This window comes from Polyergus mexicanus, unplaced genomic scaffold (genome assembly GCF_030449975.1).
Source record: "Polyergus mexicanus isolate NDT 795.1 unplaced genomic scaffold, iyPolMexi1.0 SCAF_4, whole genome shotgun sequence".
NCBI classification, from domain to species: Eukaryota; Metazoa; Arthropoda; class Insecta; order Hymenoptera; family Formicidae; genus Polyergus; species Polyergus mexicanus.
Genome location: NW_027223324.1, coordinates 1,742,945 through 1,766,306, shown reverse-complemented (window position 1 = coordinate 1,766,306; position 23,362 = coordinate 1,742,945). Strand labels below are relative to the sequence as shown.

The window sequence follows — 23,362 nt, the reverse complement described above, 5'->3', positions numbered from 1 at the left end:
AGTTGTGGTCTCTTCTCATCGATATTACAAAACCAGCTATAAGCGATATAAGTTCGTCACATTGATCTTGGTATTATTATGACAATGAATAACGCGGATGATAATGCGTTCGTTAACACATGACACGCATCACATAATCGTCATCATCGACGAAGTAAATAATCTCTCATTTCTTGGTCATTTCATGGCTACCGAGGAGGATATTTAATTTCACGTTTAATATTTAGCTTACCAATTTTACTAGCAAATTGAATTGAAATCTGAGAAATTTTTTGTATCGCTCTTGTAACGATCAAATAAATAAATTGTTAGATCCTAAAATAAAAATTTAATGAAAAGAAATTTCTGATTTACGGCGTATCGCAATAAAAAAATTCACATAAATATCCGAAAGAAAATATTATCGAAAGAGAACGAGCGAGGAACACAGGAACAAAATTCCCTTTGATGTGTAAAAGGTTTTAATATAATATCGTAATATATCACAGAGATTTTACGTAACATCATATAATAATCATACGGCATTCTCATCGTAATGTTACATTCAATTGTAGCGTATAAAGTTTCATCGGACAATAGCATATCAAAGAAATAACGTCGCAATCGTGTAACATAATTATGTCACGTTTATGAAGACCTTGACTATTTGCAAACATCAAAAGAATACGCGGAAGCAGAAGAAACGAGAATCCCGAACTAATTTAAAGTCCGTTCTCTCTCTTTTTATTCTCCTTCCCCTCACTCGTTTTCCTTCTCTTTTCATATAGAGAGATATCGGATTCGCGTGCCGCCGTTGCCTCGAGGTTTGCGTGGGGTTGAAACAGTGAGTGCCGGAGGGTATGGGGGCGGAAAAGGAAAGAAGTGGCGTTGAGGAAGTTGAGAGGGGGGTGGGGGGTGGAAGGGAGGAAGAGGAGAGAAGGGATATAGCGTCGGGCGGCGGGCCGGTGGGTGGTGTGTTGACGTCACCGTAACGGCATCATCGGCCGCGTGGGCCAATAGGTGCGCTCACACTCAGGGTCTGGTCCATCGATCCGCCGCCGTATGCTGCTGTGTGTGCACGTCCCGGGTATGACGTCCGAGATGACGTCATCGTTCGCCTCGCGTCGCCGCGCCTCGCCTATCCGTTCTTCGCTCCTCTCCGCTCCGCGATCGCAGCCACCGTCGCCGCCGCTACACACGGTACGGTTTTAATATAGCGGAGGAACGCGCGCGTTCCGGACTCAGTTACGCGGCGGCCGGCCACCCGTGCAAGTGTACCGCTCTCCAGGGTAACTGAAGGTTTCACTCTCACGAAGGCTCTTTCACCTGTCTCTTATTCGATTTTTCCCTCTCCGTCTCGACGTTCGCTCGGCTACGATCGACGCTGAGCATACTGTCAATTCATTTCGCGCGTTAAAATCGTATCAAATTGCACGGCTCCGAGGGTGCTTTCTACCTTCGCGACGGCGGAACACCTGTGCGATCTCGTCGCGTCTCCGCGTGTCGATCAACGCGGTCGGTGCTCCGGAGTGACGATCTGTCAATCGACTATCAGTGTTGAATGGTAATCGCAATTATTGCCGGCCTTGTTCGCGCAGGATCAAACAGCACCATTCGAGGATCAGTTTCAACGGGAAAAGCAACGATGTCATCCCGCACGACGACGCGATAAGCGGCCAAGTATCTGGATTCTGCATGCGAGTGCCCAGAGCGGAAGTGTTCGGGCTCCTCGGTGGGGTGCTGACCTCCGACAACATCATCAGGAAGGACTTTTCTTGCCCTACGACGACGCACGCAGGTCGGTGATACATGACGTGTGCTGGTCTCACATTTGTTCATTCCGTTGTTGCGCGGGAGGGGACTGTCGCTCTGCTCCTGTGTGTTGCGCGTGTGCCAAGGATCGCGGAGCGGGCACGTTCTCCACCGATTTGACGGCAGGGGATCCTCTTCTCTTTTGACCTAATTTTGTCTGCTCCAATTTCTCTTTCTTCCTCCATTCTTCTTTCTTCCTTTTTCTTATATATATATTTTTCTTAATTATTAATGATGAAACAGTCGAGGCAGCACGCATTCAATCAATTCGTGGCATTCGCATAAGGATTTTCGATTGTATTTCATCGCGAGTCTGACTATTTATCGTTGCTTCTACTTCGCTCTTTTTCCTTCCCTCCTGCCGTCCACCCGGCGTCAGACGGCGCGGCGCGCATGCTTCGTTAAAGGGATGTATCGATATTGAATGCCAGCTTTTTGCATTTTCTCGAGCGCGACACGATTTGTAACAATCGGTCGGCGTGTGGATTGTGTGAAACATTCCGATTTCATTTTTGCGCGATCTCATCGATCGACGGTAAGGATCGAACGGACTTTTCGAATCATCCATATACTCGGCGCCAAATATCAGATCCATTGTCTAGGATCTAGATAAGTCTAGATCTTCGATGTCCACGCCGATCGGAGCGAGCAATTCGTGGTCCAGTGTATCGGTACTCATTCGAATCTCTTCGCTCGATCTCTTCGATCTCGTTGCGATCTTTCGAGAGATACGCGCGGATTTATAGATCGCGTGTACGCGCGTGTCATCTCGGAATCTTGGAATCTTTTCACGATCGCGATCCACGCCGTGCGAATCGCGCGGGATGCCACGTCAATCGCGATCGGCGGTCACCCGATGAGCAGCCGTCGCGATTGAACGAAGCGCGATGCTTACCACCGTCGAGGACAGCACGGGCAACACGGAAGCGACCGCCGCCACCGTCGGCGTCGCGGCGCACCATCATCGTCATCATCATCATCATCATCATCAGCATCAGCAGCATCGCGGCGCTATCACCGTCGCCCGGCATCTGGGTGTCGAGCAACAAGAGCGATCGGCGGCGGCGCCGATTCATCTGGCCACCGCCACGCCGTACCACCAGGTCACCATCGCCGCGGACACCAACAACAATCACGATCATCATCGGAATCTCGAGCATCACGCGGCGCAACGCCACGATCATTGGAACAAGTGTAAGTCAGATAAACGGGATGCAAGATCGCGAGCGGATTATATCCATAAGCTGCTCACTGCTAATGGTGGTTATGGTGATGGTGACGGTGATGATGGCGATGATGACGGTGGTGGTTGGCTACGCTAAGGGTGCTAAATCCCGATCATCGACAAAATTGCAATTTTTATTAATAATTTTTATTGATTTTATTAATACACATGTAGCTGGCTTTAGCGTTTCCTCCTACATCGATATTCCATGCTCTATATTACAGATTCTCTTTGAATATCGATTTTATATTTTATAGACTGACTTGATTGATAATAATTAACGATCGAAAATTATTGGAAATTATTAATGAAGGATTTTAGATAAAATAGACCGCTCGTATATATAATAGGGCACGTATCATGAAACTGCGATAAAAATGGGAAGATCTCATTCTTAGATATCAATATGTCAAAATATTTCATGAAATTTACAATTCATCTTTATACGTCGATATGTATAAATAGTTAAATCTCTAATTTTAATTTTATTTTATTCTCCTAACAAATCGATTTACTCCTAAAATTATAAAAATTGCTCAAGAGTAATCGGATTAAAGAGTTTAACACGTGCAAACAAATTAATATGCAATTAAGCGTGATACGATTGAAGAGCATTTTATCACATATATACATATAAATATAATACATTATTAAAATATATAATAAATTATTAAAATATTCATAGAGCTCTACATTGCTCGGTATTTAAATTGCACATTGTCTTATATTCTATTTAATTTTTAATTGCAAAAGCGAACATTTATTGAAATTCATTCTGATTTGTAATAATCTGTTGCGCGTGTTTTAGTTTGATTTTATGAAAAATGATTATCGTGTGCATCATTCATGTTAGACAGTTTTTTTTTTACGTTCGTTTTTATTACCATTAATTATTAGATGGTCTTTTATTAATATTATCGCTTTGATTTTATTTTAATAATATTTTAAAAATATTTCTCGGGACGATGACACATCGTATAAGCTCGTTCATCTATTTCACTCGAGATTCGAATAAAATATTTAAACATCGATTTTTATCAGGAGTATTATTCGACATTTATTTAAAAATGAGAAATATCATATTCTCGCTAAATTTTATTGCCAATAATTATAATTTGTTCCTTCTGTGCTATTCGCGATAAATCGGGCAACGGCAGATAAATAATTGAATGCTATTACAGAACGATTTGGGTTATCACCGTCTCGCGGTCATCCTATATTTCCAAACGCTCGTCACCATTTATGCCCGATATCTACTTACGTCACGGCCGTTACGTAGACGACGAACGAGAATATCGTTATTATTATTTCGCCTAGACAATCGCGGTGATCCACTTTGCGCGATTATTTTCCGTCTGCCAATTAAATCATATTTCACCTGAACGCATCGATCGGTGGTCGCATGAAAATTATGACGTCAAGCTATGATTCTCTGTCTTCTTTTATTTCTTTTTTTCTCTCTCCTTCCCCTCTGGCTCTTTCTTTTGTCACGACTCGTGAAGTTTTTTAAAATGTGTCTGAAAATCTCAACTTAGATTTCAAAAATCTACGTCTTCTAGAAGTTTTTAAAATATTTATAAAAGGACATTGTTTTTTTAAGAACATTCTAAGAAATATTCATTAAAATCTAACATAAGTTAAGATCTGAAATATTGTATTTTAATACACCTAAAATTTTTCTTACACCAAAAAATTTTTTCTTAAATACATATTTGATAAAAAATTATTTATGCAAATTTAAAAAATTAAAATTTTTTTCAGCACACTTATCGCGCCATCATTTCTACGTTACATACGTCTAAACCAAACATGTTCACTTAAAAGTCACCTAGAGGACTCTCCACGTTATTTTCTTACTTTTATTACAGCTATAATTATTATCTTTAATCGATAAATATATAAATATATAAATAAATTGATATCGCGCGAGTTATATAACCAACACTTTTATATACAAAAAGAATGAGTTTTATCATAAGTTTACGTAGCATTTAAGAAATGTATTTCATTCGCGAAAGAAATGAGAGAGCTCCTTTGTGTGGAAGGATCCTAATGATTCCGGTGATTGATAGATACTACGATCCGTGCCTTCTGTTCCCACAGAACTTTTTACGGCTGTAATCGGCACGTATTGTGATAAATATAGCGGATCTGGCAGTCGGCCGAGTGCAAGTCGTTTCTTTTCCGCGTACATACTTGGCCTGTACGAGATCGCAAGGAAAGAAGAGTGTATATACGAATACTCTACAAATATAACCACTTGCACCGAGAGCTGACGCAGGTGCGGCGGAGACGGCCGATCACCGGTTTCGCTGCATTGCCGTGCACGAATCGCGACAGATCCGCCGATTGTAACCTGCTCGGAATGAGGGAGTAACGGCCGTGACAATGATAAATCAGCCGCTTATAACTCTCTCCGTATTAAATGCCGTTGCGTCGTTATAATCCGGATGGATGCTGCCGCGATGTGCGATCGATACATCATCGTACGCGCGGGATCGTCCAAGAGAAAAAGCTTTCGTCTCATCGGAGACAAAAGCAGACTGGAATCGATCGTCCACGAAAATCCATAGATATTCCGTATTTGGAATTTAAATGGGAAAGGACTCGGGCTTGTTAAAAAAAATATCGTAGCAAAAAAATATCGATTTTGTTCGATTATAGAGTAGCAAAAGGATTTGGAGTATTTTTTCGAAACGCAAGGATTATTTAGAATTTCTTATAATATCACAGAGAGGTATTATAGTTGCAAAATTAATATATTCGCACGCATTTCTTCTCTCCTATAGCGCTTATGCTGGTCTGTAGAAGATATTCGATATTGGGAGCTCGCATGTGAAAAATACCGGATTTTAAAATTAATTTTATACTATGACAACGGATTTTCTATTTATACTTGTGTAACACATTTACTTTGGAATTTTCGCATTATTACATGCTATACAAATTGATCTGGAAGACACGCGGATATCCTCTAGTAATTAAATGTATCCAGACTCAGACATCCGCAAACATTTTTATCGCGACGTCTGAGCTTGATCGGTCGTAATTACTGATACGTTCAATGCTATGTTGATCCTAGTTAACTTTCCAAGAGCCAGATAAAGGTTGAGTATCCGCCATAAATAGGCAGAATATTTTTATGGATATATTCTCACATTACTCTGTTTAATTGATTACTCTGCTTAATGTATCTTTTATGTCTCTTAAATACGCTGGCTTATACTAACAAAAATATAATTTTCACTATTAAAATGCATTCGCGAGAGAATGAGATACATTAGCCGCGTGCGCGCGCGCGTTATCGTTATTTTTATAAAATCTATTTTATACGATGAAATTGTGGAATCATTTTCGAAGAAAAAATTACATATTGAATACTTTTTTTTTGCAATAACATTATAATATGGTTATAATATTTGTTTTTTATCTCTCCTGAGAATAAGTATTATGATTTTGTCACATAGGAGGTTTTATAAAAACAACCACGAGAGAGAGAGAGAGAGAGAGAGAGAGAGAGAGAGAGAGAGACGTTTCACGGTGAATGATCTCGGTTCAAAGTAAACGTCGTGTATGTATGTGTACGGTAAAAAAAGGACTTTATTTTGTTCATCATTTCCGTGGAAATATATGATCCTTCTTTCGTAGGATAATCGTAGAAAACGAGTCATCTTATCCTCCCTGTCATTTTTTCGCGAATCACTAAAATCATCGCATAAAAATTTCTCATGCTCCGTAAGCATATAAATCGAACTTTCTCAAGTACACGGCCAGATTTAATCGGCTTCTCGGAGAGAGATTTATCCGATGGAGATCGAAGGCTTTGATCGCGATCAAAGGGAGCGCCACGCGCGTGTCCGGGAATGAGTTGTTCTCTCGGGCTTGTGTCGACATTCAGGCTGGGGTGAGGCGGGGGGAGAGGGAGGGGGGGAGGGTGTGGAGGGAGAGAGAAGGGAGGCAGAGGGATGCAAGAGCGGGGTTTGTACGCGAGAAATCCCGCGTCCCTTGACTCGCCAAGGCCAGAGCTCCATAAACAGAGTCATAGTGTGTCGTATGTACATCATACACATTACACGTGTTCGTGCATTATGTATGCGTGTGCCGTAACCAAGTAACGACGTCGCGCGCGCTTTCTTGCGACCGTAACGCGCGCATCCGTTATAACGTAGAGCTCGTTCACGCAGCCACTGAGCAGCACACAAGGGGTAGTTTTAAAGTGATATCGGGAAAATATTCTCTCCCGTGTGTAAAAATTCTTACATTATATTCTCTATCGTGCTGCCAATCGGCGCGCGCATCGTCCTATTTCTTTTCTTCACGCTTCTGCCTCTATTTTCGCGCCGAGCAACATTCCGCTGCGCGCGAATTGCATGTCGAGCGATTTTCCAACTTAATTCATTCGATATTAATTAATATGCGTATATGCTGTCACGAAAGTTCTCCATAAATTGCAAAAGATTGTTCGTGAATATACTGTTACTTACCACTATTATGTATACTTGATTTATTACTATCTTTTTTACTCTGCTCTTTTTTCCTACTATTAATCGATCTTCCTACTTTTATAATTTTCGATACTTTCAAAACAATAAAAATAATAAAAGTTTCTAATGTTTTTGAATGATAAAAGAATCATTAATATATTATATGAAGAAAAATTATTTATCAATTTATGCAATTTTTATGTTTTTTAGAGCAATTTATTTTATCTACAACTTGCATGAAATTATTTAGTTATGTAAAGAGGAATTTTCTCGCCGGGGATTATTTGCTATTTTTAACATTTAAGATAGTTCGATCATACATAATACAATTAATTGGCAGCTCTGCTGACAAAAACCTGTATTGGCGTATAAAAACAATATTCGCGTGAAGAAATATATTATTAAAAATGATGATATTATTTAAATTGTATAGATAAAAGAATCTTATTTATTCGTCTAATTTTTCAATGATATAAGTCATGCCATTATTTTATGCACAAGTACCATAATTTCTCCAAAAATACCGCTTGCCCATACATCATCTGGTGCAGTCAAAGCAAAGGGTTAAAAAAAGGTCCTTGATGGACCAATGGAGAGTTTAAGCAACGCTTCCTAGAGGCCAATTGCATTGTTTTGCTGGGTGAACTAAATATATACGCGCGAGGCGGGCGATCCGCGGCTGCTTGGCCGGGCTATAAAAGAGACCGAAGCGGCTGACGCATCACGTGCCACTCTTTTCACGTTTCCGATATGCTATAGCGTCGAAACACGCGCGCCATGTAAACCAACGTCTCGTGTCCCAATCATCGCGCCGCGTAAGAGAATCCGCCGTTGGTCCATCCGTCGCTGAATCATACGTCTACTATGCATCGCGAAGCTGACACTGATAAGGCGTTCCGCGATTCGTTCGATTTGTTCACCGATCGATTAGTCTATCGCGGACGATAGCCGGCGAATTGTAAATCATATTCACGCCGGAATTCACACCGTGCTTTTTTTTTGCCAGATAAAACGTATCCTTGTATAACTGAGAGAGATGACGGAAAGATAATAAACGGATAACGCACATATACACGCGCATGTATCACGCATGTGTCACGGCAGACTGCCAATTTTTAGTAGAAATCAGCACAGAAATGTATTGCCATTTCAAAGTTTTTTTATTTTATATAGAATTTTAATGTGTGCAGTATGCGATGTTGTGTAAAATGAAATTATTATCGGAATAATAAGATATTTCAGTTTTTTATTCGCGATAAAAAAAATTATCAATTATCTCATTTAATATTTTATATTAAAAGAGTGAAAAATTTATAATTAATCGTACTTTGATATTTATATTCGTAAGTATTTTATATATGATAATATAACATAAAACATAAAATGAGACAATTAATAGCTTTTTCATCGCGAATTAATACTAAATACGAAACATTTTACTCTATTCAGATAATAATTATATATACATATATATAGGTATATCATATTTTATATATAAGATATTTATTAATCTATTAACATTTTAATTTTAGATTTGATTAGAGATATCTATAAAATAAATACTCTTTTAGTGTTCTACATTTTTCAAAACATACAATGTTAATTGACTTTAATAACTATAATTGACTTTTTAATATCTAATATCGATAATGTATCAAATTGCGATTTAATTTAATTTATTAATATATACGATCGTATCGCACACGTACCACACATACATATATACTCTTTCTCTTTCTTTCTTTCCTGCAAGTAAATATTGTATCTTGTTAGTTTATAAAGAGTATCGATCGATAAATTCTTTCCATTTTGATCAACAAATATTAAATTTCATAATCAAATATCGATAATCTAACGCTTTGATTTGCCGAGCCAAATATTCATGAAACTGCTTGATTAAACAAGAAAAGCAAGCATTAGAGATTATAATTAGAGTAAATACAATATATATGTACGCGAAAGGAATTATTCGAAACATAATGACAGGAGACGTGATATTCAATTATGGTGTTCAGGATCGATTTATCCACTATCTATACGAACCTTTTTCTAGAAAGGAGACACGCGACCGAAAAAAGAACTTGGGGATGGACAGAAAAGAAGCGTGCAAAAATCAGACACAAGTGAGTTGGCGTGATTTATATTGCATAAATGCTACACCGCGAAACTTCGTCAAATATTTAACGCATTGTTATCGCGATATGATGAGGCTTCCGTCGAATATGATGCGCACGTGTTGCACGAAGGGACGCGATTTCGGTTTCGTGACTTTCGTGAAGAAACCTAACCGCGAGGAAGTACATACAAAGCAATCGATTACCGACCCTATCGTCATGTCATGTTAACGCCGCACAATATAATCGACATCACACAGCCTGCACGTGAAGAAAAGAAAAATATATAAAAATCCTAATCTATATATATATATATAGTACATTAATTTTAACATAATCTACATTTCGGACGATTTAATTTACATAATTTAATTTATTATCGGCTTTTTGGATTATTTTTATTTAGACTTTAATTTCAGTCACTCTTTGATTTTTATGCAAATATGAACAAGGCAAGTCACAGGGATAAGATCTCACGGCGTAGAACTGATCCGCTTGTACGGAGAACTGTGCCGTTTTGCTCGAAACTCAAGTAGAACGCGATTCCGTAGCGAAGTCTATTTCAGGTGAAGCAGGCACGTGCGTCATAGAGCTCGCGGTGTTACACATTTTTGTCGCCTGCTATATGCCCAAATTACCATAAGCTTCTTATGTATGCAGCTGTTGGAGATGATGACGTTATATGTATTATCGTGATTAACGTACGTCTCTTTTTAAACGAATCTCGGTAATCGTATCCAATTGCTATTATGATTTGAAATGTCACATATATGCAATACATGATTAACGATTAGTATAATAATACTTTCATTATCATTGTATATGTACGAGATCTCGAACTGTATAATATATTGTTTGTGATATAATATTATGTTACGGTATTCTAAACTTGTGAAATTTGTATCATATTATTTTTGAACTGCGTATACAAGGTGCAGGAATTTTTTATCGATTCGAAAATTTATTCGTATACGAATAACTAATTTTTCAATTATAGTTGCCCCTTTTTAAAATATAACAGGAGTAACATAGTATATACATGGAACATCTCTTCAATATCGCTGCTCTCATTTATGAACTGTATCAATTTCGAATATATCATGTTAACAAGAATTTTATTGAATATTTTTTATAGTTCCTTAGTTGGCTTATAATAAAATTCTGTATTTTTATTTTCAATTTTTTACACATAAGAAATTATATCGAAATGTCGATGTTTTTGTTTATTAAAAGTCTATTCTAAATTAAAGTCAAACAAATCGAGGTAGACAATGATTCAAAAAAGTAAATTGAAAATCTAATAAAATGATAGAAAAATTCACAAAACTATTTTTGAAACTCATACGGAAAAAAAAGAAATAATGAAAATCTGTCAATCATTTTAACTATTATATAATCTCTCCGCGTCACGTAGCATCTCGTCGGTTTTGTCTATGTCAAGATCCACAAATAATAATCAATAAGCGATATTGATGAACGCGGCGAACAAGTTTCGAAATTGATCCACGATCAATGAATCTCCATCGATCGTTCCGGTAAAAGGGAACTCGCGCCTCGTGTCCGTTCCGTGAAAATATCTGCCGCGCAAACTCGGCGTCGTGTCGGTGGCGTCGACGGTGGTGGTGTCAACGCTGACGTCACAATGCCGCCCCCGTCCGTCATCGACCGTGTGGCGAGATGACGACGTCACGCGTACCGTCAAGGACGACGCTATTTCGGGCGTCATGCACCGCCGTCGTTGACGCCGTCGACGTCGTTACCGTTGCGCTGGAGGTGGTGGTGGCGGCGGGCGTCGCGGCCTCAGTGACGGTCGAACCTTCCTCCTCCACGTGGCCTCTGTCAGTTTGCTCTCGGCGTCACCTGCCTTCGCATACGGTTCCGCGTTTCCGGTATATTCTGATTCTCCAGTCGTCTGGTATACCGATACCACTTTACTCTTTCGCGACGCGAGATGCTTCGATTGAACGTGGCGAGGTGAATCCGGCGCAACGTCCTGACGACTGATTATCCGAAGACTTCTTCCGGTAAGGAAGTATCGCTACTGTTCACGATTAGTTTTTTTAGCGCTTAAAAAGAACTTGCCGATTAGTCGGATTTTTCTTTTTCTCTCATTGGCGGATTTTATCGAAAGATTACAAGCATGTTTTGTGTTTATTAATTTAATATATTTCACTGAAGTATAAAGAGAGTATCCTCTTTCTAGAATTGCATCGTTTTTTCTACAGATTCTTTAATTTTAAAGCTCGATTTTTCTTTTAAGCTTTATTATTATATTTTTTACAACTTATAAATTAATCGAGTATAATATAGGAATGATAAATAAGACAAATATTTATAATAAAGAGGAAAAGAAAGAGACCGCACAATTTTTTTTATTAAGGTTTATCGAAATACTTAAACTTATGTAACAATGTGTTTTAATAATATTGACGAAGATCAGAGAGTTATTGACCGATTAACCGATATTTTCTTCGATAACTTCTGCTGACAGGTAATTGTCGCGATCCGATATACCTTATTGTTTTTGATTTGGCAGTACGATATAACATATCGATCGCGCAAGTTTATTCGGTGGACGATGGAATACAAAGTTATGATATAGGGGGATGTAAATTTTCTTATATTCTTCGTGCATGTAAAAGAAACGTTTTTGGTAATCGATTTCGCGCAGACCGCGCGATCAATTAACAGATACTAAAATGGATTAGACAAGCATTACATAATTAATGAAATATATGCACGCATATGTATACAAGTATACACGTAAACTTTCTATGAGAACTTTCTTATATTGCAAAATGTAATATATTTTTATTATAAGCATATAATAAGCGTGAAATACACACTTGAAATAGCTGTATTGAAAAAAATTGAAAAATTCACAGAGACGATAAAAGTGAATACATAAAATTTATAAGAGAATAGATTTACTTTAAGTATAAAGTAATTAAAATGAGTTTTCTTTTTCTCTTTATGTAAATTATAAGCTAACATTATTTTTCCTCCATCCTCAATTATTCAGTTTCTTGACACTTTTCATATATTCTAATTATAGAATTATTTACTAATACAATATTTCAATTATCAGATTTTATAATTGTTCACCTTAAATATCATATATTTCATATTGAAAGTGGATCTTGCAAATAACGGACGCTTATTCGATAATTAATTATACGAATACAATAATTAATAATAGTTAATTTATTGAAAATATAATAACGTAAATGATTGCGGAGTACGCGCATCACGTGTCGCATTGCTCATTCGGACACGTGAACGTTTTTGCATTCCGGTTGCTAGTGATGATATCGCGATGACTTTCTCGCGCAATCGCTTCCGGGAAACGGCGTCGTACCGTCATCGCGACGCGAGGTGTTGAAGGAAGCAGGCATCGTCGAGATTGCGTCGAGACACGAGTCTGCTCGCGTAATAGTCGGCGTCTAAATTTAAACATAGAGCAAAGATATATACAAAGCGAGAGCGCGCGTGACGCCTCGACGCCGCAGCGACGACGTCGGGTAGCGGCACGTGCCAAGACGCCGATGACGATGTCATGCTTTCGCCAGTCTCGAGCATCGCAATCGCGAATACCGGGACGGCGATTGACTTGGTGAATGACCGCGCCAGGAACATATGAAGGGATAAAGGATTTTTTTTATAGAAGCTAGAATTTGATTCAATTTTGCACTATTTTCTTGTTGGGACCTTATATACTTTGCATGAATAAAAATTAAGCTTTACTCCAATATTTATACGAGTAAAAAAAAAAATTTCTAATTACATTTTTATGAAAAAAAATGTGTATAATTATATATATATATATATATATATATATATTTTTTACCGGCTATATTATAACTTTTCGATTTTGTGTACGTGTAACATGCTAAAAAAAGGGTAAAAATAATAAAAAGGATAGCAGTCGAGTTTGAAAGTTACATCGAGTTACGTTTGAAAAATTAATTTAGTTGAAGAGATGAATCTAGCTTCTGTGAATGTTTCAGGGAGACAGAGATTTAATCTCGCGAAAAGTGAAATTGTCTCAACGTGCTGACTAATACGCACACGTCTTGCATATTTCTGACGGAAATATTTAGTCTCTCACGCTCGGGAACATGTATTACTGTCAAAACGTGTCGCGTATAGCGGGACGCTGCGTCAGACTTCTCATAGCGACGAACGCAGGTTTAACAGTGTACGCAATAAAATTGTACAACACAGTCGCGCGGAGAGAGATAAAAGTGCTGGCGAGAAATTTGTAGAAACGAATGTCGGGAAAAACTGGGACAACCATTGCCAAGTAAAGGAAAATAAAAAGAGGTAGAAAACTTATTGTGTACGTCAGGGATGAGAAAATAGCTTGTGTAAATTTGATGCAGCAGAAATCTTTGTAAAAATTTGCATTACAGAGATTTTATATAGTATCAGAGAGTACACACATACAATTGCAGATGAAAACTAAAGTATACGATTGTATGCATCGTACAGCTGCGCGAAATTACTTTAATATAGTTTAATAGAATCATTATATTAATATTGAATTGCAGTGGTTATATTTCTTTTTTAATATCTCCAATTATAAGTAAAACGTCTTTGTTTATTTTGCTATCGATTATATCATATATCAATTATTTGCTATTAATATAAAAATCATTAAAAATTTTTTTATTCCGAATATTGCGAACGAATTGTCAAGTAAAATTGCCAAGTTAAACAATCGATCAGCTAATTGTATCGAATTCCGGGCACACATGATAGACATGCAGCATGAGAACCGCTACTAAAATACAGCTACTAAAATATTGATCTTTCAATGTTTGCAATCTGCCGCTAATACTAACTACAGAGAAAGAGAGGGAGAGAGAGAAAGAGAGAAAGAGAGATACACAGAGAGAGAAAGAGAGGAAACCGGCAAGTAATTGTTTCGCCAACGTCGAGTTAAATATCTCGATATACAGATGTCAACAAATTCGCCCACGTGCTCAAACGTGCCTTTCTGTGCGCGCGGCCATAGTAATCTCGATATAAAAAAAGTATATTTATTACATCATTCATATGTAATACGCTTGCATTGACACGCATATACGCATACATTTTAACATGCCGCGGTGTGAATTGATTCACGTACATTCGATTTTTTTATTTGTGTTTTATATTAACATGTACATATGTACATGCTTTTTAACGCGTTGAAGTATAACGACATATAATAATAATCTTTAACAATAGGGACTGTTGAAAGAAGAATGACGCGAGAATTTTCTCACGTTGACTTTCGAAGAGTATTTAATGTCCGCGTCTATGCATGTGCGTTTAAACAAACATGCAATGTGTGCAATTTCTCTACAAATTCAACAGCTGCGCAACCTCGACACTCTGTCGCGCTATAAACTTAATACCTTTCGCAATACGGAATGTAATTTCGCATGATGTCACTGTGCAGTAATGCGCGATAAAGCCGCGAGGGATGCACCGCGCGCTGCATTTGTCGATGGCCGGCGCATCGCGCACGTGCTTCCGCACGAGCTTTTTTGCGTGCCGGCCGGTGACAACATAGAAATACTGCATCGTTGAATAATTAGCATTGAAAAAAAAAAAACCGTGTCGGTTCCATCAACTCGTCAATCCATTCGAACGAAATTCGAAAGGCAACATTTATAGCAGGGAGAGAAGAATGTTTACATTTTCGTTCGTATGTTTACGTCACGTGTATAATGGCACATCGATGACCGACGATGTACAATCAACTTAAGACACGAGTAAGGAAGTAATGAACTAAGAAAAATTTTTTTTTACGAATGGAAAAGTTCTACTTCCTCAATTTTTTATTTATGCACGCGAATCGAGAGTCGTGTCTCCGTTGAATTTGCAGTGATCCTCAATGACTTCTATCGTAGAGAACGATTCCGGAATTGCTGAAGTTCCAAAGTGTGCATCGCAGTTTGCGTGCCATCGCGGAGGAAATGAAGAGCCCGTTTTAAACTCGACGTTAGAATCGAAAGCTATTTTCAAGCTTGCGTGGAAACGAGAGGGAATATCAGGATATATGCGCGAGAATGGTCGACGCGGTAGCACTGACGAAGCGTGCCGTATTGATTCAACGCGGTATAATCCGGTTGGCTTTAAACGAACGCGCAAATCAAATATTTCCGTACGGTGCACAGGAGGCTGCGATTTAGACGATTGGAAACGATCATCGGGTCGCGATGCAGCGCGATGTGCCTCCTCTCGCGCTATCGATCGAGCGACATCGTCGATAATTCCGCGATGACATACCATCATCATCCGCATGACCTACTTCGCGAGCTTTCACTTTTACCTGCGAATATTTATACCTTTGCTCTACCTCCTCCACCCCTCCCCCCGATTCTCCAATCTTCTAATCCATATCCGCATTGTACCTCTTTTTATAATCGCGAGAAAGTATCTTGTTGTTTTATAAAAAGATATTCTTCTTCCCTTTCATCTTTTCGAGAAATTTAAATTTTTGTGGTATGTCTTGTTAATATGTATCGGTGTCAATGTTGTTCTTTTAAATATCTTACATATACACACACACATTTATCTTATTCTAAATATATTCTAGATGAATATGAAAAAATATATATGAAAACGCTGATGAAAGGTAATAATTTTACTTATTGACAAAGATAAATATATTCCGACTATATTTATCCAGATTAAAATTATAGCGTGCAGACATAGTTCAGAGAGAGAAGATACTTTTATTATACGTAGACTTTTAGCGATGATGTATTCGCGACTGCCGTCCTTCGCATCGACAAGCTCATCTTGCCGATAAAAACGCTGATGAATTATGATGATAATAATGATCGCTCATCAATGATTCCGCGATGTCTCGCGAAAGAATGCAGTCGGATTGATTATGGCTAAAATTGAGAATCACGCGACAGTTCGAAGATTCGATCTTTCGACGTGCCGATTGTCGTTCTTTATGACAGGATTTAGTTCAGCAAAGTGGTACATCTCTTTAAAATCTCGTCGCGATAAAAGGCAATTTTTACGAGCACAATTTGCAATATTTACGTAATCTATCTATATAAATATTAGTCTATTCAAATCGACTTTCGCGTTAAATTATCTACAATCTTCAGAATTCTCTTTCTTCTCTCGTTTTTCAATATCGTCTTCGCCGATAATTAAGGCGAATGATAAATGAATGGCGTCGACGCGTCGCGGCGACACATCGGAATTTATTAGAGTTGGTACCTGCCGATTATTTTTTCCCTCTTTCCCTCTCCTTTTTTCTTTCTTTCTCTCTCCCTCTCTCCCTCTCTCTTTCTCTTTCTGATCGACAGTACTTGAAAGATAACTGTATCTCAGCATTCCTTGGCGAGGTCGACAACGACTTTTTTACATTGCTATTAAACGGCATGTCATCTATGCTTCGCGGGCTCGTAAATTAGCTTAATGCGTTCCGCGAGAACAGCAAAAGAAGGGTTTCAATTAAAAGCTGACGCGGACAAATGCGGAGCGATGCGTGACGCAAATATTTCGACACGCGTAACGCGTCCTACCTCCTACCTCGAATCGCTAATTCGATGGATGCACGGTGATTTCTGAACGTTGAATTGACTAAAGTACGTTCTTTGAGAGATTCAATGCAAGAACAAGCTCTTAGTTCATGATTCTTAAATTTCATTCTAAATGCATTGAATCTAGAATGCAAATTATACGAATTACGAAGTTTGCGTTACTCTTGGACTTAATTTATAAATTATTATAGAAATTACATGTTCTTGTCTCGATATCATTTGTCATGTTATATACGTCGAATAGCTATTACAAACGATATTATATCCTATATATGAGCAATATATATACAAGATATTCTTCTCTTTGATTAATTCTTTGATTATTTAGAATCTTACAAAAAAAAAAAAAAAAAAAAAAAAAAAAAAAAAAAAAAACCTTTTTTCGCGATTTTTTTTTTTTAAGGTTTCACGCGTCCTTGTAATTAATCATATAATCACATTGACGCATAATGTTTGGATGGCCATACAAAATTCTAAAAATCACGCGACACATCGATAATTGATAACCAAGTCAGATTTTTCGCGCATACCAAGGACGGTGGGACAACAAATCGTACAAGCAGTGGCAGGATTGAAATAACTCAGTTCCGCGCAAAGTAACTTTAGTCACGACTGTTATATCCTTGGCAGTGATACACACAATACGATGCGAGTATTTATTTTCGTGAGAAATAAGACCAGAGAACGTAAAGTTTGATAGAATTTCGTGGTAACTTCTAATGCGCAAAGTTTTTTTTGTCCATTTAACAGTTTGTTGCTTTATATCAATTCTGCTCCGAGTATTCTCCAAAATAGATATCAGAGACAGATAATAATATAAATATATACAAAAAAAATTATCTCTCTTTTCTCATATCGAAAAACATGTAGGCAGTAAATACAATATATACAGTGTGAGAACGCTGTAAAATCGATAGCAGAGATAAGGATGACCCGATTGTGTCATGATGGTAAAAGACGACCCGCAAGATAAATTAAGCTCCCGTAAAATAGAAACAAATAAAGCACGATGTAATAGAAAAATTTCGTAAATTCTTTTCCGCATGCATCGACGCGCCCGACTCGAACTCTTCCTTATAATGACTTCATTCAGGTTGCACAAAATCTAAATAAGACGAAAAGAAAGAAGCTCGGCTAGTGTGGGCCGAGGGGGATGAAGCGACTATATGTATATTTCTTGTCATAAGCAAAAACGGCTCACTCATGCAACTTTCCATGTATAATACGGGCGCTAATAATAATTCCGTTAACATTACGTCAACACGTGTAGCGGGAGGGAATCGAGAAACTGTGATAAGAGGAGACTGTCTCTGCCCACGTATAACGGTTCCATTCATCGTTCGCACAAAATGCAACACTTGAAGAAATTTGTTAATTAAATCTATTTACCTCTTCTGCCTTCCTGCGCTATAGCGCGTTAGTGCGACCTGGTTTATCTGAATTGCAGATGTGTGTGGCCGCGCGTGTAAGAATTTTAAAATAACGTCACGCGAAATATGATTTTATATGGATGACGTTTGTAAAAGAAAGCGTTATGCAAAATTGAGAACAATTTAATTTATTATCTGATAAACGCGAATATGTTGTATTTTAGATTAAATTTTGATAATAATAGCTCTAGGTAAAATTTCACTTATCATGTAAACGGTACACGTATAGAACAGGAAAGCGGAAGTATTTCGTTATACGCTTGCGGAACGTTCAGAAGACGGCGATGCTAATTAGATGACCTTAGTTGGCGGACTTGGAATCGCATAGGGCGCGACCGGTTGACCGTGAACCCATCGCGTGAGGACCGAGACACAATGAAATATAAGAATAAGATATAAGCAACAAGGAATCTCCCGCGACACTGTAAATAGCGTATCGATACACAAACCGCATACTATAGTAACAAATATTTATTTACGTTTATATTTATATTTTATTCCTCTTATCAATCTAATTTATTCGTTTCATTTTTTTATTTTTATCTATTTGATTTGTTTCGTGTGAGATATTATCTCTCTATCGTACGTATTATTTTGATATTTTCATTTATATTATTATTTATATTACATTATATTTTAATCTTTCGTGTTTCTTACGATGGATTTTATAGCCTCCACTTTTGGACTATTGATAACGTTTCGAGACGTCGATAGGCATATCACGCCGACTCGTTACGTCAGATCGCGCGCGCAATAAAAATAAGGGCGGAAAGGCGTGGGTCGTGATGAGTTTGCTGCCGGTGGAAACGAAGTCGTCACGGGAAAGTGTGAGCCGATCGGCTCACGAGAGTATACCTCTACGTCCTCTCTCTTCCGCCGTCCCTGCGGCGACCCCGCAGTTCATCGATCGATGAACGGAACTGCAGCACAACGGTGACGTCATAAACGACGTCGCAGTATGACGTCATTACTGGCCGCGGCGGAAGGAGGCCGCCAAAGGGGGTGGCAGAGGATAAAAGGAAAGACGGGCGGGGGTGTCGAAGCAGCTGTGCAAAGCGTCGGATCTGCCGTGGAGGGGTGTTGGGTATCGGGGGTTTTGCTGCTCTCTCTGTGTGTCGACGATCCACACTAGGGATGCGTGTTAGTGTGCGCATTTATAACGGGGGCGAGTTAAGGCCGCCGTTTAAAGCGGATAGAGCGCCGCGATATCGAGCGACTTTTAACAGGTGGACGCGCAGCTGATTCGCGGACGGGTCTCCGTGAATATTGCTGACGTTAGAATCGGAATTGGAATTTTGTCTTCGTGTCATTGCTTATTTATCCGTTGAAAAGACGATACATCGATAACAGAATTCTTGCGACATATTTTATAATGTGACGTATTTATCTCTCTTCTCATGTTTATCTCACAAATAAAACTTTATTTAGAGAGATGATATTATATCGCAGAGTAAAAGTTAAAATTTTAATAGGTGCACATTGCTTTGTATTTTAGGAAAATATCTTGAAAAATATCTTTCGAAAATATGTCTGTTTTAGGTGCTCTCGATGCTGCAAGTCTACGATGTATTTCCAGACATATGAAAAATTTCTGGTTAGTCATCTTTTCTGATCTCAATCTCGAACAAGTTTTTAAGAGAGTGTTTTGAAATATGTTTAAAGATTGCAGAGCAAAGTGCAAAAATATGTTATCACCGCTTTAAGATCGGCGTGGCGTTTAATGTTACAATTTCCGGAGTAATTACACTCTAAATGCAGCTAATATTCGCGCACGAATCACTCATTTGCTCGTTATAAACGCTTGTTTTCGCTTGCGCTTTTGTCGCGTGATACGCGATCCGCTAAGTAGATAAGAAAAATGTTTCTTAAAAGCTTTTACTTCATTATAAAGTTCTAATTAGTTTAATTAATATTCACTGTAATTATTCTGGATCCATTGGAGATCAGATGAATTTATCCAACATTGAATATTAACGATATTAAATATCCATGTTAAATTAGCTGGAGGGTGAAGTCTCTCTCTCTCTCTCTCTCTCTCTCTCTCTCTCTCTCTCTCTTTCTTTCTCAGTCACCAGTTAAGCGAAATCTTTCGTATGATTTCTTAACGCTGCCCCAGACATTTTAATTAGCATCATTTTTCAAGTTTAACGTCGGCTTAGCGTAACCACGCGTCGTCTTTCCAGACCAGGTCTAAAATAATAGGGTTCTTTTATGACAATTAAAACTTATCAGATTCGTTGCCGTTCTGTTTTCTCTTCATGAGTCGATGTACAGTGAGGGATTTAATAAACTCGTTGCGTCTCTCATAATGTGCAAAGTGTTTAATATCTGTTTAGATGGCATATAAATCCGACTCTGTGTTGTCGCGCGCGTGTAATCTGGCTATTTGATTCGCGCAAGTGATTGCGATTAAATCGATTTCGTGGAATACCTGATCTCGCTCTCCACTTTAAGGTCCCAACATTTTTCGTCATTTCATTAATGGATCTCTCCATTCGAGGCAAGATTTAAATCTTCATCACTGCCATCTAAATCGGTCAGACTAAAATATAACCAGATATTATATCGATAGTATTATATCGACGCGAGGATCGTTCCCGACTTTTAATTTTATTAACATCGTGTATATATCTCGAAACGAGAACGACCGATGTCGCTATATGACCTGAAAGCTGGCGAAAAAGAAATGTGGAAGAAATTGTATACATACAATTTTTAGGAGATTTATTTTTGTCCATTGATTCCGATAATCGTATTTTCTAAAATGCGTAATATATCTTCAAGAAATTGTCTTATCATATTTCTATATAAATTTCACGCGAGTTTACATTTATTTACATCAATTATCCATTCATTGTGCCAATTATGAAGATATTTATGTAACCGTGCACTATACACACTGCGGATGAAGTAACAAGGATATGATCGGGGAAGAGAGAATGATGAGGAATGTGCCGAAGAATTCGGCACGAATGACAGTAAAATTGGCCGTTAGCCAGGTCGATCGCTACTATTTGAGTATTCCGCGAGTCGATGAGCATGGTCATCCTTCTCGACTTGGCTGCAAATGTTCATGGCGACGTGTGTCCACGCGATTCAACAGATTTTCAATTTAAATTTTCAATTTAGTAAGAATTATTTTCAGTAACGAAGTTTCACAAAATAAATAGTATATGATTGCCAATATACCTTGTAGATAGCCATTAAATGATTCCCATTTGATTCAGGCATATTTCACATGATCCACGTGCGCCGTAAAATTGTCATCCTTGTCTCTGATATTTTTGTCATCTGCCGAAACCTATTCTTATGATATACATGTCGCACGTACTGACCGTATATCCAAACAATACGATGTTCTCCAGAAATTGGAGAACACGCTCGATTGAAATTACAAATGATTTAATCCCAACTTAGCTAGCTTTCCATTTAAAAATGAATAATTCTCTTATCAAACGTGCATTTTGCTATTTTATATATTTTAATAAAATATATTTTATTATAAATACATACATAAAAAAGAACACACACACACATACAGCTCTATTTAAGTTTAGCCTCCATTCTCCTTAAAAAAAAAAAAAAAAAAAAAAACCACCGCGATTTTAAATTTATTCGGAAGCGAAATTTTAATTACACGCGAGTGTCGCTAACATTCACAAATCGAAACATTCCCAATGCTTTGAAAAGGGGTTAATAAATTTCGGAGCTACGTGGTGCGGCGGATCGCAGAGGCGTCCATCATTCGTTCTCGTCTTCGTGTCTCGCGCTGGAAATCCGCTTCGTTGCGACGCGGGCGGCGGTGCGAGGGAGAGGCACTAGTCGGCTTTACGAGCTTGACGGCCTTGGAGGCCCCGTGGCCCCAACAACGGGGTCCCGATACGTCGTCCTGCGCGTGCGAGACTCGGTCACATATAGTCGTTCGGTATGCGGACCTCGATCCGAGGCGGCTAAATCACTCGTCGCCGACACGCTACGCCGCTCGTGTACGAACAAACGTGTACGATTTCCCGACGAGGTTCTTCCGATCGCGAAGATTAAAGCATTTTGTCGACCACAGGCAACGCGTTCATATTTCTCACCAAAAAGCCAGCCGACTGGCTTCTATCACAGGATGTCTATTCCCTGGAAAAACATGGAAAATCTGAAATTCTCAGGGTATCTTTTTGTACCTGGAGAAATGAGGAATTTTCATGGAATTTTATTGAAACTCAGGGAATTTTTTTTTTAAATTCTCTATTTGATAATTTTGTTCTTATACCGTAAACAATCGGCCGATAATTATGCACTATTGCATTGGTGGAAATGAATATCTAATATATAGATATTAAAAAATAGAGCAGTATATATAAATTCTACGAATTAGCTGGATATTTTGTCATTTTATCCAACACGCACCTATTTATAATCACGTGCGATGTAACTAGCATCTCGTAACACCTATAATTTTTAACACATCCGTTTATATGCGTATTATGAAATAAGCCGATATACTAACATCTGCTTTGACTTTGACAACGACATCTGCTTGGCTTTGTTGCCGCTATGTCGCGGCGTTTTACGAGGTGTTTATTTACGAGGTGTTGTCATTCGCGAAGGAGACAGGACCATGTTTAGCGTGCGAGGAATCATCTCGGAACTCGACGTCGTTGGAAAAATCGGCCACGGCTCGCCAAATCGATCAAAGACGTTTCGCTTTCCAACACTACCCGGTGTCTCCTTTTATCCGCGATAGATCCTCGTTTTCGGGGTCGCGAAA

At 38.4% G+C, this 23,362-nt stretch overlaps 1 protein-coding gene across 2 annotated transcripts in view; it reads left to right on the top strand.

The window, feature by feature from the left end:
- The first annotated feature begins 1,500 nt into the window (after positions 1-1,500).
- Hr38 (Hormone receptor-like in 38) overlaps positions 1,501-23,362 on the top strand; it is a 55,487-nt gene continuing 33,625 nt past the window's right edge. Inside the window, exon 1 of one of the 2 annotated variants that reach the window (XM_070293880.1) lies at positions 1,501-1,777. In XM_070293880.1, coding sequence (XP_070149981.1) covers positions 1,675-1,777 — 103 coding nt within the window. In that variant the 5' untranslated portion in view covers positions 1,501-1,674. Of the gene's footprint in view, positions 1,778-2,678; positions 2,986-23,362 lie in introns of those variants that run through there. The other variant, XM_070293879.1, reaches the window with a different exon arrangement.